The sequence below is a fragment of the Primulina eburnea genome, chromosome 2 (assembly GCF_022965805.1).
Source record: "Primulina eburnea isolate SZY01 chromosome 2, ASM2296580v1, whole genome shotgun sequence".
Taxonomy (NCBI): Eukaryota; Viridiplantae; Streptophyta; class Magnoliopsida; order Lamiales; family Gesneriaceae; genus Primulina; species Primulina eburnea.
Window position 1 is genome coordinate 4,165,495 of NC_133102.1, and position 21,455 is coordinate 4,186,949.

The 21,455-nt window shown below is 34.3% G+C and overlaps 3 protein-coding genes across 6 annotated transcripts; all 3 read left to right on the top strand.

Moving 5' to 3' along the window:
• The first annotated feature begins 316 nt into the window (after positions 1–316).
• On the top strand, positions 317–5,379 carry LOC140821342 (probable serine/threonine-protein kinase PBL8). 3 transcript variants are annotated; one of them, XM_073181829.1, is made up of 6 exons: positions 317–547; positions 1,110–1,426; positions 1,793–1,932; positions 2,593–2,737; positions 3,103–3,226; positions 4,603–5,379. In XM_073181829.1, the coding sequence occupies exons 1-6, from the start codon at positions 484–486 to the stop codon at positions 5,010–5,012; spliced, it is 1,200 nt and encodes a 399-aa protein (XP_073037930.1). In that variant the 5' UTR covers positions 317–483; the 3' UTR covers positions 5,013–5,379. The 3 variants fall into 3 exon arrangements, with proteins under 3 accessions (XP_073037930.1, XP_073037921.1, XP_073037926.1); XM_073181820.1 differs by having other exon boundaries at positions 318–547; positions 1,083–1,426; positions 4,603–5,376; XM_073181825.1 differs by having other exon boundaries at positions 319–547; positions 1,083–1,426; positions 1,793–1,928; positions 2,601–2,737; positions 4,603–5,373.
• A 7,015-nt stretch (positions 5,380–12,394) lies between these two features.
• On the top strand, positions 12,395–14,923 carry LOC140821357 (uncharacterized). Its single transcript, XM_073181839.1, has 3 exons — positions 12,395–12,600; positions 12,697–12,834; positions 14,669–14,923. The coding sequence occupies exons 1-3, from the start codon at positions 12,510–12,512 to the stop codon at positions 14,683–14,685; spliced, it is 246 nt and encodes an 81-aa protein (XP_073037940.1). The 5' UTR covers positions 12,395–12,509; the 3' UTR covers positions 14,686–14,923.
• Positions 14,924–16,549: 1,626 nt separating this feature from the next.
• Positions 16,550–19,585, top strand: LOC140821367 (thioredoxin O2, mitochondrial-like). 2 transcript variants are annotated; one of them, XM_073181850.1, is made up of 6 exons: positions 16,550–16,837; positions 18,005–18,070; positions 18,173–18,223; positions 18,339–18,418; positions 18,713–18,757; positions 19,206–19,585. In XM_073181850.1, exons 1-6 carry the CDS (start codon positions 16,594–16,596, stop codon positions 19,245–19,247), a joined length of 528 nt encoding a protein of 175 aa, XP_073037951.1. In that variant the 5' UTR covers positions 16,550–16,593; the 3' UTR covers positions 19,248–19,585. The 2 variants fall into 2 exon arrangements, with proteins under 2 accessions (XP_073037951.1, XP_073037946.1); XM_073181845.1 differs by having other exon boundaries at positions 16,552–16,837; positions 19,219–19,585.
• Positions 19,586–21,455: the final 1,870 nt, after the last annotated feature.

The window sequence follows — 21,455 nt, forward strand, 5'->3', positions numbered from 1 at the left end:
TAATTACTAATAATATCTAAAACAATCACTTTTAAAAAATCAAAAGCTCTCCAATATAAGAGTAACTAAAATATAATACATTAGTTTTTAGTTAATGTTCCAATAAAACTTTAAAATTTAAAGTCCATATAAATTAAATAAATAATAATCAACTAAAATTTATCGATTTAAATAAAATTATTCGATTTTTTTGACAAATGTAATTTGAAATTGAACGATATAAAATTCATTTTTAACATTATTGAGTAAAAAAATTCGATTTTGTTTTCCGCTTTGAATTTTTCGATTTAAACCAAAATTTGAACACCCGATGAAATCAATCTCCGTGGAGAATCATGTGATAGTGGTGGCGTTCACGCATGTTGTGCGTGTGTGTGGAGAATATAAGACAAGTCGAGTTGAATCCCTGAAATGCATTTTGTGTGAGGTCCCACCTAATTTCCCCAAGAATGAGACCAACTTCTTCACTGCCTCACAAACAAGATGGGTAATTGCGGCACTAGGGAGGAATCAGCCATCGTCGCCACTGCTCACAACCAAACTCAAGGTTCCCTTTCCCCCTCTGCTATCATTTCTCTTGCATTGTGCCGTACGCTGATAGATCTAGGTCTAGCTTCCTTTTTTCCCTGCTTCTTGGTCTGAACGTTCAGGCATTGGGTTTGTCGTCGTATTTTTGAACGAACAATTGTACCTAGTACTGATATTCTACTCGGGTTTTCTGTGTTTTGCTTTTGTTTCTTGATTTTTCATGTAATTTTATGCTAAATGTGTGAGCATTATATAATTGGAGCTCCCAGTGATTCCGTTTCTGTCGTTTGATCGTTGGAAGTCGTAGTTAGGGTTTAAGATTAGTCTTTGTGTTTCATAATTTTAAAAATGCTTAATTTTTTTGTGCTTACTGACCAATGTCGTCGTTTTTTCCTATTGTTTTTTCGGAAATTGTTGCCTAAAACACAAGCATTATGTAATAGTGTCGTCACGTGATTGCTTTTGCATCCCATAATTTGAATGGAGGTGATGGTAACTGCGATTCAAAAGTGTGAGTTTATTAATGTTAGAATTGAAATGAAAAAAAAGAGCAGTTCAGCAGCAGCTCCAGGTGTTGCCAGTTCCCACCAGGAATCTATCAGGTCTGGGGAGGAAGCACAGTCACTCTACATCAGATCTAAGTGATCCCTCCACACCCCGGAACTTGGAGGACTTTCGGAAAAACTCCTTGCTGTACACCCATGTGATTGCCTTCACCCTCTTCGAGCTCGAGACCATCACAAAAAGCTTCCGTTCTGACTACATACTTGGTGAGGGTGGCTTTGGAACGGTGTACAAAGGTTACATTGATGAGAATGTTCGGGTTGGACTCAAATCTCTCCCTGTTGCGGTTAAGGTTCTTAACAAGGAAGGCCTTCAAGGACATCGTGAATGGCTTGTGAGTTTTTGGTTTCTTTTTTCTTGCCTTGCTGAATTTGGACCAACTTCCTTTTTCGAGTGCTTCCATGTATTTCCTGTGTTTTCTGTGTTTCATTTCAAGTTGGTGGATGATTTACTCAATCCTACTCCTTTTGTATTTATGTGCATGATTGCTCTTTTTCTTATGAAAGAACTGGTTGTATCTGAAGTTAAACTTCTCAAACTCAAGCCTTTTTTACTCTGTAACAATTTCATTTCATGCAACGAAAGGTTACCATGAATGCTATGTTCATCAACCTCCCCCCCCCCCCCCCCGGCAGTTCCATCTTAATGTCTCGTGAATATGTCCAAAATATCTGAATGAACAGATGATTTCTTGTTTCAGACTGAGGTCAACTTCCTCGGGCAGCTCAGGCACCCAAATCTGGTGAAGTTGATTGGATATTGCTGTGAGGACGATCACAGGTTACTAGTTTATGAGTTCATGTTCCGAGGAAGCCTTGAGAATCACCTCTTTCGGAGTAGGTTTATTTCTTCCTAAGCTTACTTTTTTGCTTTTCCTCTATTTAAAAATGTTGTTCCATCTTGGTTTGTGCGAGAGTCAGATATTTCCTAGTTCATATGTATATGTTTCTGCATTTGTGAAGGAGATGTGGCTGGCATGCAGTTGGGCCACACTGAATTAACAGTCTAGCATGATTTTAGAGTCTAGGCGATGTTCAGAATTTTCATAAAGTTCAGTGACTGATAAATGTAGACATTTTCATGCAATCAAACAGTGCATTCGATTGAGATAATGAATAAATTTAGGTCTGATTACTGGAGTAATGTAACTCTCAATAGAATTATTTATGAAAATTAAACACTTTTTTATTACCTGCAATTAAACATGATAATGTTAACGTTAAATCAATATACTTGTTATTGTGTTGGAGCTAAGTTATTTCATTGGAAACATCTCCACTCAATTTTTTCTCCTCATTTTGGTTTTTCATAGCTCTTTTTTGGCTCATTGTTTTCTAGCTTTTCCACCTTGTGTGCATTGTTGATTTTGACGTCGCTAATGCATTTTCATGTTTTTTCTGTGTGTCTTTGGCATGAGTGCAATACTGAAAAGTGCATCTCTCTTTCTTGTGTGATTTATTTTATCTTTTGCTGGCTAAAATTTACCTGGAATTTTCTGAGGCATCCAGAAACAACTGCTCCACTATCTTGGTCTACAAGGATGATGATCGCTCTTGGGGCTGCTAAAGGGCTTGCTTTCCTTCATAATGCCGAAAGGCCAGTCATATATCGAGACTTCAAGACCTCAAACATTCTTTTGGACTCGGTAGGTGGCGATTTTATATTTTGAATCATAATATTTCCTTTTCACTCTTCCTGGGCTCTTAACTGGGAAAAATGACTCGATTATACTGTGACCTATCACTTTGGGGATACATATGTGAGTCAATTCTTAAGCTCATGGTCAACATTTACAATCAAGCACAAGGGCATTAATCAAGTTCAGCAACAGGTTCTCCAGCAAGCCTAAGAAGGATTCAAAAAATAAAATTGAATGACTTGATCATAATACTGGAAATTCTCAGATAAAAGAGAAGCAGATTGTCAACATTAATAGCTATCTCTCAGTGATTTCCGTTTTGGAGAAAGAACTTTAATACTTTAGCTAAATAAATTATGCATGGGTTGCAGGATTATATGGCAAAACTTTCTGATTTTGGGCTTGCTAAAGCGGGCCCACAAGGTGACGAGACCCATGTATCCACTCGAGTTATGGGTACCTATGGTTATGCAGCCCCAGAATATGTCATGACTGGTACTACCTCTAAATTTTTACAATTGCCTTTTGTTAGAATATCTTCTTACATCTCTCTGTTATTTGAAATATAATCCCAACTATTGTAGATAAATGTATTTAGAGAGATGTTGAATATTAATGTCTGACAGCCATCTTATCTCGACGTTAAGAGTAAGAAGGCTTGATTCAGCAACTTGCATTAATTACGGGTAGTGAAATCCAATGTCCCCTTTCCCATACTCTCTCCATATTTATTGTCTTCAAAAATCTTACTTGAATTAAATATATTTAAGAATTTAGAACTTAGTTGTAGAAAATAGTAATTAGTCTTTAATAAATATATTTATTAAGACAATGAAGCTCAAATAATCTCGTAGTGACTTCCCCCCACCAACACACACACCCCTTTTGATCCTCAACAAGACAAACAATGCACCATATGAGAAACTAGATTCATCTTTGTTAAATGAATTTGTTGCAAGAGATTGGAACTATGTCATGTTTAATCATTATTGTGGGTTCCAAGATTCAGCTATTTCTATATTGTTTCAAAGTCGGACCTAAACTTTTGATGTTTATATCTGTGGAAGATAAAGACTTTAGGAGAAGTGTACATTATTGATAAATATTTATGAAAGAAAAATTTCTCTTGAGATGCTAGGAGTGAAATGAGTGAGTATTCATAATTTAGATTTCAAGTGACACCAATTCGGGATTATTTGGAGTCGATAGTCTTGACTGGAATAAATATAAAATACGAGGGGGGGATTTGGAGTTCCAAAAATCAAAAGATATTTGAATTAATATAAAGGATTTGAAAATATTTCAAATATGTAGATCCAAATGCAATCTCCTTAAATCAAATTTATAAAGAATAAATCAAATTAAAATTAAAATTTTTACATTGACAATAAAATTTATACCTGGATAATATGTTATTCGATATTCCCTCAATTTGTAGCATGGAAACAGCACACTTTTAACTGCAGAAAAAAAACTCTGAAATATAAAACCCAACTGAATCACACTGTTTAAACACGCGAATATTAGCACGTAGAAATAAGCTTTAGAAAGCCTAACTGACTAATTTTCTTTATGGATTGGTGTGCTGCATTGTATTATTTGTATATTAGTCATCCAATTTAAGAAGGGATTCTGGAATTCATGTCATTTTAAGCTCCATGTGCATGTGGCGCAGAAGTTGGAATACTTTGTTAAATAACTATGGTTTTGTTTACATGCATCCTTAACTACCCAGAGTTCATTGATGCATCTGTTATTAGGAACACTAATCTCTCGGTGATGGTTATTATTCCATAAAATTTGGTGTCGATTTGTTGGTTGCTTTTCTGTTCTCTGGGTATCTGGTTGATGTCTCCGCATGACATGGACAGGGCATCTTACCGCTAGGAGTGATGTTTACAGTTTCGGTGTAGTTCTTCTGGAACTATTAACCGGAAGGAAATCTGTTGACAAGACTAGGCCGAGCAAGGAAGTGAGCCTGGTAGATTGGGCCAGACCAAAACTAAATGACAAGAGAAAATTGATTCAGATAATCGATCCTAGATTAGAAAACCAGTACTCTGTAAGAGCATCACAAAAAGCTTGCAGTCTGGCATACTATTGTTTGAGCCAAAACCCGAAAGCTAGACCTTTGATGAGCGATGTAGTTGAGACATTGGAGCCTTTGCAATGCACCAGTGGTAGTGAGGTCTCACCATCTTCGTCCTCAACCCCTACATTTATATGCAGTGGCAGCCCGTTCATTTCGGGTAGGATTCCAGGGTACAAGACGCAAAGCTGAATTTCTATGGCATGTGTTACTCGTGGGAACAGAAATCGTTCCTCTGGAGTCTGGACCGTGCCAGAGTAGACGGAAAAAGCTGTTCACATATATGATGTATCTGTGTTTGTTCGTCCGTGCCTGCCATAACTCGCTGTGGGCTGGGGTGCATTTGCTGCTGCATTGTGCTGGATGTAAATCTGTGTGAAAATTGCGAGCTTGTTCAGTATTTATGTTATGAAACCCTACCCTTTTTGGCATTTTGGTGATGGTATGTTTTGGATTTGTGATCCAAATAGATGTTTTATGTCCATTTTGAAGTTAGAGAATTTTTTTGGCTGTACTCTTTGCTTGCATCATACCCCTTTTGAAAAATGAATTGATGATTAGTCTTCTATGGAGGCAACGCCATAGAATATATACACATAATTAAGTTACTATTTTACGCTTTCCATGAAGTGAGGTAATTACCCAGATTATTTTTGGTAATATGTACATTTTGGTTTTGTATATATTGTGTCAAAACAGTTTTAGTCTTAAATTTTTTGTTGAATCAGTTACAGATCTTTAATTATGATTTGAATATCGATTTTAGTTTTTATCTTCTAAATTATGTAATTAAATTTTTATAATTATATCGATAAAATCAAAAACTATTTTTTTCCCTCTTAATTAAAATAATTAAGATCAACATATAATTATAAAATTATAATTGATTCCATAAATGACATAAAATTAAAAGTATCATATTTTATAAAGAGTAGGTCTTTTGTCAGACGATCTCACGAATCTTTATTTGTGAGACGGGTCAATATTATATTCACAATAAAAAGTAATATTCTTATCATAAAAAGTAATATTTTTTCATGGATGACCCGAATAAGATATTCGTCTTACAAAATACAGTGTCACACAAGTTTTTATCTTTTATAAATACAAAATTAATATTAATATTTTGTCCGTGTATAGTTTGACCGTAATGAAAACAATATAAATTGCTTGTCGGAATTTGAAATAACATCAATTTGAAATTTTAAATATATATTATATTGTCAAGAGAAAAAAATGGGATCATATAACAAATAAATTTGATGTCCAAAAACACGAATTTCTTTGCCACTCTCTTTCTCGTAAACTCGTATTTTAAAATAAAAAATTAAATAGCAAAAAGTTACTAAAAATAATGGTAAATATAAAATTATATTTTCTATTAAAAATTGAATGCCTACTCTTCAAATATTTACTCACTCGCAATTAAGGATATAAACAAACCAAACCGTTTGTGAGCTATTCAAAGCTCGATTCGATAAAAGCTCGTTTGAGCTCGTTTAACGAGGCTCGTTAAGAAAAACAAACCAATCTCAAGCTTTACAGTATTTGGCTTGTTAGCTCGTGAACATGTTCGTTAATAAGTTCATGAGTAATCTTTTAGATGAAACAATAATAGTTTTGATATTTGATTTATTGATTTTATATATTATTTATGAAATATATAGAAAAATCTATTAAATTTATTTATCATAATAAATATACAAATTTTAATAATAATAATATATTTTTCTTTAAATATATAATTTATTTTTTAATTAATTTAATAAAAATTTAAATGCATAATTCATATTTATTGAATTTGTTTAGACTCGATAAAAATTTAATAAACTCGTGAACTATACGTATATTTGTTAAATACATATATTTGTTAAATAAATCTCAAAATCGACTCGATCGTAAACGAACCATCCTCGAACATTCAAAGCTCGACTCTATTACATCCCACTACGTCTTCTGCACTCCATAGATTGCGCAAATCCGCGGCCTATCTGTCAATACCTGTGAAGGTTACTCTGTGATCTATATCCCTAAAAATGGCAAAGGTTAGAGACATTGTGAATCGAAGACAGGAAATTGAGGTAATTTGTATCTTTTGAATGTTAATATTCAATTGCTTTTTCGGATTACTGCAAATTCCGAGTGAATTTAAGCAAAATAGTGGTGCTGAAATTTCTGAGAGGTTAGTAGAGTTGCCCTTCTCGTTTACTTTATTTGAATGTTAATATTCAATTGCTTTTTCGGATTACTGCAAATTCCGAGTGAATTTAAGCAAAATAGTGATGCTGAAATTTCTGAGAGGTTAGTAGAGTTGCCCTTCTCGTTTACTTTATTTCCATGTGATCTTGGGTTCGATCCTGGAGAGGCACAAACTTAAGTTCATGGGCTTAAGAGTTCTATGAGTAACCCGTACGACGCCTATGGAAAGTCCGTAAGGAACAAGGCCCCATAGAAGGACCCCAAGATCGGGATAGCCTTGGGTCGATCGGGGCAGTGGGCCGTATGGGCGGTCCACTGGGACTGTAATGGGTCGTTACAATAAAAGGCGTATATATATATATATATATATATATATATATTTATTTATATTTCTACAAAGAGTAATGCTGCTAAAAGGTTTGTAATTTGCATGTTCCGAATCCATTTGTGAGTTATCAAAGTTTGAGTGCTCGATGAAATCTGTTTTCACCACAGATCACATAGGAGTCTTTTGGCCAATACATTTCCTATGAACAGGTTTAAGATATTGCAAAACAACTGATATCCAATTTCTTCGGCTTTGCTCTTGATCTCATAGCCTGTTTATGCACTTTTGTGGTGATAATTTTGAATTTTTCGGATATTTGATGTTACATCTTCAGCTGAATGTATGGAAAATTTCCCACGTGGCTAAAGGAGTTTATGAGAAGATTTATCGTGAGTCATAATTTTACCTCCGGTGTTGCATCTTCTGCATTTCGAAATTTGATTGTTTTGGTATCTGTGGTACCTATTGATTTGTTCAGACACATTTTTCCTTGCTGTTTTCACTTTTGGCTTTGATTTTTAGGTGAGATAATCGTGTTATCTCCAATCTAATTGATAATTTGCAGTGACATTAATCCACAAATGTACTCACTGACGCATGATCTGTCGTCGAAGTTTATTTAACGAGAAGGTTCTGCTTATAATTTTCCACTCTGATTCTCTAAATGATGCAACTTAGAAGAGAATATAAAGGGGGCCAGAACATATCCAATTCCAAAAAATGAGGAAAATAAACTAACAAATTCCGTACTTCAGAGAAAAGGAATAGAGAAAAAGAAATCCTTAAGAAACTACTATCGCTATAACTAAAGATGGAAACAAATTAGGAGGGGCGACAATTAAGTTAGTCAAATATTTAAATATTGCCCTTCCGCTGGGTTGGACACATTTTTAAATTTTAACTCAAATGCTAAAATTTCTCAGTAAGGACATCTGCAACGCGATTATTAGTTGTTGTGCTCAATATGTTGATAATTCTAGTTGAGTTTATACTCATCAGGGAAATGTTTGTATTAAATTGATAGAGTTGCACATGTGCCATAAAATTTCTTGCACAATTATCCATGCACATTCTTCAGCTGTCGACGCCACTGTTTCTATTAGTTATCCATTTATTTTTGTCCCAATTAAGTTACTCAATTATCTAAGTGCCAAATCCTTATCTCAGGCCCACATTATTTTAATGCAAACAAGCATAACAACTTGATCATTAGTTGCGGGCACAACAGGTTGATAATTCCACATGAGTTTGTGCACGTCCTTGATTGCGGGAATGTTCGTATTAAATTGAGAATGATGCGCATGAGCCATAGAGTTTCATTGTACAATCAACCATGTGTGTTCTTAAGCTGGTAGAGTCACTATTTTTCTTCTTCTTTATTGTATTATCCCAACTGAATTAATCACATTTAAGTGCTGAATCCTTATCTTAGCCCCCAATTATTTTAATGTGATCGAGCATGTATTGATTATTTTCCTCACGTATTATATGAACTCATTAGGACTACTTTCGGAATGTCTTTTTACTAAATAGTTAATTTTTCATCTATAAATGTGACCGCTGATTCTGCAATCAAATATTAATCAACTTCTTCTTTTTTGTAATTCGAATAAACATCCACAGCATATTTATTGTTAAAAGGCGGGATTAGTGATTGAGCTAGCAAAAGTATGAAAGTGAATGTGAAAGACTTTCCTTTGCTTATGTAATATGAGTCCTATACCCAGGTGCATGTCGTTGTCCTTTCATTACTAATATTTAATTTTTTTGAAATCTTTCCATTCATCGATTATTCAACCAATGTTGAACAAGTTGTTATTGTTATAGTCTAAGATTGTGTTACGAGTTTAGGTTAAGGGATAGTGGGCCGGGTCAAATAGGGTAGTATGGCAACCATAGAAATAGCATAATAAAACAGAGGGGGGGTGGTGTGTGGGGGAGAGAGAGAGAGAGAGAGAGAGAGAGGTTTTTTGGGGAGTAACGTTGCTGGAAGTTGCTAGGGAGAGGGGAAATCATTCTTTGAGGAATATTTTATGCTCTAATGGGCCTTACCCTTTGTGAGTATTGGTCATTATGTTTGTGTAATTTTTCTATTTAAGTTAATAAAATTACTCTCTTTTATAACTGTCTTGAGTTTGTATTAGATTGCCTTAATATGATTTCATAATATAATTGCGAGATTCTATGTTAGATGTTCAGATTTACTGAATATATATATATATATATATATATATATGATACATATGTTTTGCGTTAAAGTGACAAAATTATTTATTGCTGTTGTCGTAGATTGACCAAACCAATGCCAGATTTCCTTCTTTACAGACACAAATATGTCATCATATCCCCACTCACCAAATATCTGCACTTTCAATTTTTCACTTGTCCTTTTTCCTCTGTGGTATGGCATCCGTTATGTGATTTTATGCTATTTAAGCGAATAATAGAAAGGATAGGTGAAACAACAGAAATTAATTCTTCACTCTCTGTTCCTGGTGGGAAAACAACTGAGAGAGTGATAAGCGGTAACAAATGGAGAAGAATGACGGATATTCACATGTTGCGATTCTGTATGATTTGATTGAGAGGTTGAAGAATATCACAAATTGGGATGAATGGGCTTCTCCTTGGACATATGCCGAGAAACAGATGTGGTGGCTTGCTATACCTAGAAAATTTGCAGTGTTAACTCGCTGAAGATGATGGTTCATAGAGCTTATCTATGGGCTTAGGAGGAATCAAAGAGCTCTCTGAAATCCAAAAATTAGATTCAATCAAAATATTTGTATCTTCCTGTGAATGATTTCAAATATTCGGTGATAAAAGGGAAAATTTGAGACATGAATGTTGCTTTTTTCGTATTCTTCTTTTTGTTGCTTGATCTTTTTCCCTCGCATCACCAGAACCTGTCTCTGTCTGTATAAAACATGTGCATTACTGCTGTGAGATAATTCAAATTCTGGTTTTACAATTTTATTTTTCATTATTTTGTACCAGAATCAGGGAACCTTTTCAACTGACTTGTTGCCACAATTTCAGTACCATACCAACGTATGCGTGATTGTGTATCCGTCTCAGCATGTGGCAATTGATTCATCTTAAGGATTAGAAAGTTCTACATCTAAAATTATATTAGTGGATCTGGCACTTAGTCTCATAAAACCTCCCCCTTTTAGAATGTTCCAAATCTAAAATTATATCATCAAATCACACTTAGTTAGATAAAGCCTTTTCCTTGGTACTGTTCTATATGGTTCCTTGTAGATTAACTTCTAATAAACAAAATGCATCCTAACATTATATCTCGTCATCCATAGTACCGGAGACTATAATTTTCAAGCCCTTATGGGTGAAATTTCAATCTTATGTATCTAATGCTAATGCTGAAAATGATATGACTTCTGCCTATTATTAGTTGTGATGACAGGAAAAATGAGACAATATGTAGCTTTACTATCCTGAAGAATCCGGGGTAGTTTGTGTTACAGTAGTTGTTAAACAACTGAGCTACAATTGTCAGTGGAAGATTGTGACTTAGACTGGATTCTTAAAGTATTGCTGCAAATTGGCAAGATGATGTTGGAAATTTACAGGGTTTGGAATAGGCAAGATCGTTTTTAATTTTGAAGATTCAAATCTTATTAATATATGGCTTGAAGCTCTTTATTTTCTTATGTTGCTTCGAACATAATAGTTGTGCATATGTGCAGGGCCTTTGTACAAGAAAACTGTGAGCTGCATGTAAGATCAACCTCATATATCTCCAATTTGTCGATATTATTTTGTAACTGATGACTTTATTTTGTGTATGCAATGTGAGTTTTTGAATTTGGATAGCACAAATATCAACTGGATGTTAACTATAATTTAATGAAATAACAAAGCGAATTAATTTCCGTGGTACTTAGTCAATTGATTTTTAATACTTATTCTTGTGTCAACGTACACAGTATATGGTGTGAATCTAATATACTTGGTGTCTAATCTTTTTCAGACTCTGAGTGCAGCACAGTTCTTCACACGGACAAATAAGTTCTGTAAATAGAGTTTTTCTTCGCTCATTTTGAAATCATCTCTTTTTCGAGTTACCTAATATGTTTTGTTCTCATGTATTAAGAAGATGTGTGTTCTCTTTGAAACATAATAAATGATTGTATACCATAAATTATTATAGTGAAATTTTTTTCTATCTTACTTGTGGTTTTTATCCTTATAATTTTTAGAGATTTATGTAATAAATCTCGTTATCCAATTATATTTTATTTTTAATATTTATTATCTCGAACTGATGTAGTTGAGACCAACACCTGGCTAATTTGGTTTACACGTTTCCATTGTATTAAAAAAAGAAGCGGTTGTGAAATCGTCACACACACACATATATTTGGGTTGGATTGTTGGTAGACTTGAGCATAGGGCATTTTATATCTACTTGGCTTGATAAAATCTTCAACTCTCGGTTCACAGCTTTACCGGTCATAACTATGTAATCTACTTTTTCTTCAAACATAAAAAATATACAATATTTACGGTATGCACAGTACATTAAAATTTTCTGATGTTAATAAATTTTTTTTTGTATAAAAAAAACCCTAAAAGTTATATATTAAAATTAAATATTTTAGAGATTACTTTTTTAAAGTTTCTAATAATTAGTTAGAATAATTATTTAAATATAATGATTTTAGTTCGATGTTGTAAATGTTTTTAAAAATTATTATGGATTTTTTTTAAAAAAAATTGTGAGTATTTGTAAACGATTAGGTCTCTTGTGAGACAGTCTCACGAATCTTTATATGTGAGACAGATCAACCCTACTGATATTCACAATAAAAAATAATATTCTTAGCATAAAAAGTAAGATTTGTTCATAGATGACTTTAATAAAATATCTGTTTCAAAAAATACAATCCGTACAATTGTTTTTGGTAATTTTTTTGCTTTTGCAAACGTTCTCTCTCTCTCTGTGACAAAGAGAGAAAATAGTAGCACGGTTATTTTTGTGTTTTTCTTTATAAAAAAATTATATATATACAAGCAATATTTATGGATGCTAAACATTACGGAAATAATTTTAGAAACCTTCGAGTCTAGTTTCTATTTCGTTGGTGATTTGACTGCGACACACCAATTTAAGAGGGCGAGTGAACGAAGGCGGAAGGATGCCGTTAAGCGCGACGGCCATCGGAGCTCTGCTGGGATTGGGGACGCAGATGTACTCGAATGCCCTGCGAAAGCTCCCTTACATGCGCCGTAAGCTCCCTCTCTGTATAGATCGAAATTCAATTATATAGAGGATATTATGCTATCATTTATTGATAAATCAATTCATTCAACAATTACGCATAGATCCATGGGAGCATGTTTTGGGAATGGGAATAGGGGTAGTGCTTGCTAATCAGATGGTGAAGTGGGACGCCAAGTCTCAGGAAGACCTTGACAAATTGCTTCTCAAAGCTAAGGAAGCCAACCAGCGTCGCTACTTCGGTATTTCAATGTTTTATCTTTTATTTTGGCTGCCATTACTGTTGTTTTGGGTTTGTAATTCTGTTTATTTTGCAATCGGGCTATTTGTGTATAGAGTGATTTTTCCCTTTGAATCCAGTCTGTCTTACTTACCATCTATATTGTAGTGATTATCGTTTCCAATGAGTGAATGATAGGGCTTGAGATTTTTTTAGTCCAGGTGAGTGTTGTATGGAACAAATGTTTTAAGAAAAAGTATAAAATGTCCAGCCCAACTAGGAAGCAATTTTCATGGTACCTTTTCAAGTGAAATCGGGAACCAATATCATTGGATTTACTCTTCTAGAAAAGTTGTGAATGCTTTCGATTTAGCTGAATATTATGAAAAATGAGTTGATACAAGTGCAATATTATAGAACTTGATTGTACAATCATTTCCTTCAGGTTTTCTTTTAAAATCAAACTAGAGAAATGTTATACTTGTCCAAGATTCGAGTAAAAACTCTACTTTTTACTCAATGGAATGGAAGATCCTAACTGGAAGTTACTTTATGTGAAGCTGAAAATGAGGTTCTATTCATTTAGAACTCTGTTTTGTGATGATTAGTTTTCGTGATCAGGAAGTTAAGTTGAAATTTTAGATTCCGAGTGGTGGTATCTTTCTAGTTTGGTTCCATCTACTTGATATTATGAAGGTGTTAGAATATTAGGAGAAAACAACGCTCTGAATAATGTGCTTTACGTATTGTTACAAATGAATGGGTTTGACCTAGTGTAACCTTTGGTGTTCACAAGTCATTACTATCAAAAGGCAGTTAATGTAGCATATGCTATGCGAGATGATGACGGTGTTGATGATGGAATTGAACTTAGAGTGACCCAAGTTTGGGTACAATATTTACTCTATTGCTAGCTGGCAAAATCCCTGTTTTAATTCACGTTGATGTTACGTCCCAACTGAAAACGGCGAAAATTGATTTACATAGATTTTTTTTATATATGAAAAAAGGTATAAGCAAAGGATTTTTCTCATTCGTACATCATTATTGGCAATCATGTCCATATCATGTAGGTGGGATGGGATGATCAGTCCCATGCTTGGTTTTGACCTTTTACTTTATCCCCCGACTGTGAATCATGGTGTGAAGAAGTAACTCTAATAGTGTCATGAAGCATAACATTAAAAGTGATGTAAGGGACGGGAGCAAGCTATTTTAACTGAAAGAGAATCAAAATTTGTTCAATACCATATAGAATGATAGAGAATCAGACAAATCTTTTCCATGAGTTGATCTACCGGATTTAGGCTCCAAGGAGTGGGTAGATAGAACATCTTCTGCTGTTTCTGTGAATTTTGCCCCAAAAAAGTTCGCTAATATTGCATATGAGTTTGGTTCTTCTTTACCAAAATTTCAAATTTTGTTTCTATCATGTAGTGTCAAATTGGTTGAATGTTATAGTTGTTATTCTCAAACTTTCTATTTCTCACTTTTGTGAAAATTTTGGAATCTGATTTCCGAAGAGCTTCCAGCTTTACATGGTGAAATTTTTTATCATGGAAAGGAAATAAGCCTGTTCCTAGTTGATGCGAGGTATTCTACATAACCTTAAACAAGACAAACCTACGTTGGCTTTAATGGCCATTTAATTCAGTTGACTTTCTATCAATTGTTGGTATCACGTCAAAAGAGGACACTCGGGCTTAATTATGCTAAGTTATGTATCGTGAGATTGAAATTTTTCTCGTACTTTTTTACTATGTCGTTGCTTTTATGTCTCGCTTTCTTGCTTTCTTCATGGCTTAATTGATATGAATTTTCCTCTGGTATAATCTGTTTGGATATTTTAATTGCAGATGATGATGAAGATTAGAAGCCTGATATTGGGGTTGAAACACATTTTCTTTGGTATAAATCACTTTGCTGAGATCCCCATTTTCCTACCTATTCCTCTTAGAGATGGTTATAGACATCTGTTTGCCTAATGTCTAATGTTATCTTTTTGTATGGTTTTGGTGTCAACTTTAAAAACAAAATGCTGATTTCTTTGGTCGTCATGTAATGAATAAATAACCTCATCCGGAATGAATGAGCAAAATGCATTAAGCTTCTTTGATTGAATGTTGATGCTAAATCATGCCACACGCTAAACAAATATCAAATCATAAATTGATAGTTACGACTTGATTAATGTGGCAGAGTTTAGTGAAAATGGATGGATGATAGTCCAAACTCTCCACAGCAAGAAATGTTGGAGATGGTCGACTGTTTGATGATTTGATCTTTTGAGTGGTGAGATACTTGGAATAAGTTATCGGTGTATTGCAACTAATGTTACTAGCATGCGGTTAGTTACACACATATCTGATTATGATCTTGTGATAGAGAAATTAGAGAGATTGCGTCAACCTAATATATAAAATGAAGTAATTGAACGTCTTTGGGGAATGGAGTGTGCATCAGTTGTCATTTTTAAAATACTTTTGGACCTCTGAAACGAGAATGGTGAAGTAATCATATAAGATTTTTTTTTTTATAAATTTCGAATTGTTAGGCATAAAAATGATAGACGAATACTTGCTTAATCAAGCTGAATTTTATCAATGTTCGACTGTGCAATTTGTAGCACATCCAAATAATAGGCCAAGTGTTCTATTTTTTTTTTTTAAAAAAAAAACAGGCCAAGTTATTCTTTTCAAAAAATAATAATAAGAATAATAGGCCAAGTACAAGTATGTATGTTGATTTTTGAAGTTTTTGTATTTATTTCCTAAATTTAACATGTTTGATTGATATTTACTTCTTTATCTTATATATCTTTTTTCCTCGGGATCAAATTGATTTTTTTTTTGTATTATTAATATTTCTAATGAATTTCTTGATTTATATGGGAAAAACGGATTTGTCATATATACTAGCGGTTGAGTCACACACGTTACGTGTAACATAATATTACATATTTGAAATATTGTTTAATCAGTTTATAAAAGGAAGATTTGACTTTTGTAATTTGATATGTATATATAATTAGTGTATTTGTACATTTGTGTATGACAAAAAATTTATTTATCTATTAAGCTTAATTTCAATAAAAAAATAATATAATGGTAGAAAAAAGAAAGATTTTTTGCGTTAAAAATATTAATCGTAAGGTTTTTTTAAATTGAGAAGTTTTCAAATGTGTTGGTGCGGTTAGGGATTTCATTTTTGTGGAAGATTTCAGACGCAAGATTGATGTGGTTGGAATTATTATAATTTATATGTGGTGTTGAAGAGAATGGTAAAAAGAGAAGAAATTTTAGTTTCCTCTTCAAGCAGTTTTTTTTTAACTCACTCACACATCTATACTCTATACTATTATATTAAGTGTGAGGGTCTTAGAATAACTACTTTTGAGGACACCAAAATATTTAATTCCATAATTACCCTTCTTACCATACTTACAACCTTTTCAAGTCACTCTTTATTTTAAATAAAAAAAAATCAAAATAAAACTTCTCTTTTAAATCGAACAACTTTTCTAAATCGAAAATAATTTCGTGTTAATTATTTAATATTATTTGATCAAATTAAAAATAATAATAACACATGCAATGTATGTGTATCTTTTAATAGTATATATAATTAATTTTTGCAGTTGAAAAAGCCATTTTCCATAGGTTGTGAGTTCCAAATAAATATTTTGTGGCTTAATTCGTCTTAATTAAATTTATTAAAAACAAACAAAAATCCACAATTTATATATTTATTCAAAGCCCTACGGAAACTTTTAAGCAGCGAAATGAAAGGACTCAGCGTCGTAATACGTCGTCTGGTGGCTGACACGGCGCCACGCACCGTCGCGAGATCGTCTTCGATCAGCGAGAGTCTCGTACTTTCCTCCGCCGCCGCGTATTCTGCTCTATTATTCGCTGAAGATAAGTCCAGTCCACGGTTCATTTCCTCAATTGCCCCAGGCGGAGCTTTTAATTATCAATCAGCTGTACAAACCCATTTCCGGAGCTTCTCCTCTTCATCCTCATCAGGTTTCTGTTTCTCTACTTACAACTATAATAGAAACTCGTGTAGCACTGTTACTTGCTATCTAGATTGTAGTTAATTTTAGATTTTTTTTCTCTTGATTTTTCTATGCTTGGATTTCGAATTTCGGATAAAGGAGTTGTTAGGGTGAGAGTCAGTGGGAGCAGGACAGATTGGATAAGCACTGAACAGAAAATTGTCAAAAATAGACACTGTTCTGGAAAATCATGTGAATATGCGTGATTCATGGACCTTTCGTGGAACAGCCGTGATGACCGTCACGGATTTTTTAACAATAAATAAAAGAATAAGAAAATAGAAACTTTGAAAATTAGTCAATAACTAAAAAATCAAAAGAATTGGAAAATTTGGAAAGAAAATAAAAAAACCATTCCAACCGCCACCACATGGCAAACTCCTTTACGCACCAGAACTTCATATGGCAACCCTCATTGTTTTCCGAAACCTTGGATTCAGCAATCTGTGTAGACCATGTATGCCTTGAGTTGCTATAATTTGGGTTTGATTTAAAAGACGAGGTGCCATTCATTCGATGTTGCTAGTGTAATAAAACAAACAATAACCCCTTGAATTAAAAATTATGTGGTGGTACTTGGTTCCAGTGCGAAACGAACGCTTACTCGTTCGGTGGTTTGACAATGTTTTGGTCTAGCTCTCAGTTGAGGTGACTAAATTTCATTTCAAAGTATAATTTAGTCTTGGTACTTTTTCTCTCAATATTTCATGATGTTGGGTCTATGACTTTAAAAAGGAATTGTATATGTGTTATACTTTGGTGTGGCAGTGTGCAAGAAAATTTGTGGCGCCAGCCAGAGTTTCTGCACTTGGTTTTTTGACAATATCAAATTTGACCTCATAGTTTCTCTCGATGTTGAAGTATACTTTGATTATCAAAAACTGATAATCTTTTTTCTCAAAAATTGGAATGGAGAAATTAAAGAAAAGTATCACGACTACCTATTGGTTGTTATGTTTCTGAAACTTAATTATTACACCCAATCGAAAATATCACCAGTGATTAATGTTTTAAGAAGCCATTTGATTTTAGTCGTGGACTATAGTAGTTAAATTTCATTGTTTGCCTGAGTTTTGTTTTCTCTAATGTGTTATATGTTCTTTTTTTCCCATTACTCATTGGGACCAAATTACAGATCCGTCAAATATTGTGTCGATCGAGTCTAAGGAACAGTTTACTGATTCTCTCCGCAAGGTACAAGGTATGGATACCGATATTTTATGTTTTCATGTCTTTAGTTTTTTACTTTGTTGTCTTCTATTTGCATAATTTTGTACTGATTTCTATCTCGAATCTCGTGTAGATGAATCATTGCCAGCAATATTCTACTTCACTGCTGTTTGGTGTGGTCCTTGTAAGTTTTGTTAACAATTATATTGAGCATCTGGTCAGCGCATTGTTATGTGAGGTTTTTGCTAGTTACTTTTGTACTTCTGTTTATAGTATGAACTTTGAACTATTCTTTGCAGGTAGGTTATTGTCTCCTGTAATTGGGCAACTAAGTGAGAAATATCCCCATGTCACCACTTATAAAATTGATATTGATAAGGTAAACTTCACTCAGAAATTGACCTCTTTCCCAGAGCCAACATGTCTCAACGTTGTGTTGAAATCAATGCAATTTCTAATGCATTTTATTAATTGGTGTTTAGCAAATACAAATATATATTGAATTATTTTTGTTTAGCAAAAAAGAAATTCTTATTTAATAGTTTAAAGATTAAACTCTGCTTATCAATTCTATGTCAAGATCCTTCAATTTAAACAGAGCTCAGGCATTTTTTAAAGATGCCTTTGACTCTTTGCTGGTATGATATCCATGGTGATTGAATTTTGGATGCAGGAAGAGCTAGGAAATGAGTTGAGCAAGCTAAATATACATTCTGTGGTAAAACCACTTCTCTTGTGCCTTTTATCTTTTTTCACAGATCTTGTGCCTTTTTGTCCACTGTCCTGGTGCTCTTAAACTTAGAAGGCGCACCGAAATAATGCCTGGTGAAGATTTGTTTTTAAAAATGGAATTTGTCCACCGAAGTTCAGGCATAAATGTTGGGGATATGATTGATTCTAGTCATCCCTTTTGGAATCAATGTGAAAAATGGTAGCACAAGGCATGACTACCTCATAGATCGAATGCATGTTTTCAAAAATGTTATAGGACAAAAAAGGATGCAACTTGCCAGGAGCGGAAGTATTTGAAATTATGAAAATGCGTTTTATGATATTATCTGTCTCTATCCTGATGCATATGAATAGCGTTGCTAAAGTTAAATTATTCATGAACCATTATTAGTTGGATGGGCGTGGTTACATAGATTGATCTGATGCTGAGGTAGTTGCTTGATGCAGCCTACACTGCTCTTTTTTCTAAATGGTAAGAAAGCCTCCGAAGTCATTGGAGCAGACCTTCAACGGTTGAAGGACACGATGGAAGCCCTCTACAAATGACGTGGCAACCATGTTTTGCCTGTTTCATGAAGGGTGGTTATGTTTTTGCCTTGCCCAAGAATCGAGACAGACCTAAAATGCTATCAATCATCCGCACCATGAGTAATTTTTTTTAAATCCTGCACCATGAGTAATTTTTTTAATCCTGCACCATAAGTAATTTCAGTATGAAGAAATTGATGCAACTCGATGATTACTGCTGTAAAAGACGAGATCATGGATTTTCCGTTCACCATATAGTTCAGATTAGTTATTCCTGTTAGATTTATATCTTGTGTATTAGTTTACTGGTGGCGATGTTCCCTCCCACAGTCAGAAAATACATGGGGTGCCAACACTTCTCAAACACTTCATCAGAAGTCCAACAAAACGAAAAAATTGCAAGCATGGTGGATCCGAGCGTGAAGTGCATAGCCTAATATCCAAATGTCCCTACAGTTGAAATGGGGAAAAAAGTGGTGTACAAATTCTATACACTATGTGTGATGTCTGTTTGTGTCTCTGGGTTCGTGGGAATGGCTGTCGAAAGTGATTAACATAACTATGGTACGAAAGAATGAATGCATTTGGAAACCTTAGCTGTTATGTAATGTGTCAGGTTGGCGTGGAGCTGTCTCTTGAACTGGGTATTCCGAGTGGGACAATGATGATATGCAATTGATATATCGAAAGTAGCAGTAATTATTCCCTTCCCTTTCCCCTCAATGACGAGGCAACTGAAGTTTAATCTTATTCAATGTCATTACAGATTCTCGGATGCTGACTGTCCCACAGCCAGGTGAGTTGTATTCCAGTGCCAGTCCCACTACAAGTGATAAACACCTCGCCTATGCATCAAAATTTTCTTCATTTTCTTCTCCTTGTATTAGCATATTAGGATCTATCACATGCACGATTGCATCAGGAAATGATTCCCTTATCCATATCTTTAAACTAGATCCTGAAAACATGTTCCATCAAGAGTATACTGTAGCTGTAGAAAATTTTTCGAGAAAGTGTTGTTTTCTTGCATTTACAGCAAGTACTAACACCTGGTGCCATATAACCAATTGTGGCCGATGTCTTCGTCGGTGCTGTAGTCTCCCATCCATGCCGTAGCTTTGATATGCCAAAATCGCTAGCACATCCAACCACATCTTTGTCAAGCAGGACATTGTATGGTTTCAGGTACACAATGGACACTGGTGTTACATTTTCATTGTGAAGGAAGTCTAGTGCACAAGCCACGTTTTTCATAATATTCATTCAACCTCGGTAAAATATCTAGGGAATAGTTGTGCGAATATAAAGATCATCAATGCTGAAATGTTGAAGATACTTGATGGAAGAGAGCCGCTTAAATAATTCCAGTCCAACCCAAACACCTCTAGTTTCTGCAGATTGCCCATCTCCGGTGGAATTTTATCCAAATCTTTATTTGTGAGATTAGTCAATATTATTTATATTTACAATAAAAAATAATATTTTTTTATGAGCGACCCAAATAGAATACCCGTCTCACAAAATTGACCCATATAATTGTCTCATCAGAAAATTTTGTGTTAATCAAATAACCATGATTTATATTTACAATTAGTTCCTATCTATGGATCAACATAACGAGCTCATTTTTTTTAACCGATTGTGATTGGATAAATTTGACCTATAAGGTAGTCAAATTTCCAATTTCTCTTGGTTTGCTTCCTCTGAAATAATTACCGCTTAGGGACAGCACTTTTAGCTTGTCACATTTTAGTTAACTTGGAGGTATTGATCCAAGTAACAAATTGTTTGAAAGATACAGCCCCTCCGGGTTCGGAAGGTTGTTGGAACTTTGCCGGTTAGATTATTAGGCGACAGCCCGATCATTTCTAAAGTCGAGATGTTGAAGATGCTCAATGGAATTGGTCCTGTCAGCAGATTCCTTTCCACAGGGCACGAAGATATCCGATTTCTTGGGGAATTTTCCCTTCGAAGGAGTTCAGGCTCAACTGTAGCTCTTCAAATCTTGATAAATTGGCAATTGTAGCTGGAATGGGACCTGAATTCCATGAAAGCTCTTGTTGCTCGAATCCAGGAAGACAAGAAAAGAGAGATTTCCCGAGTGTGGAGGAATGACTCCTGGCAAATTCACGCCTGAAATAGGTAAATTTCTAGAT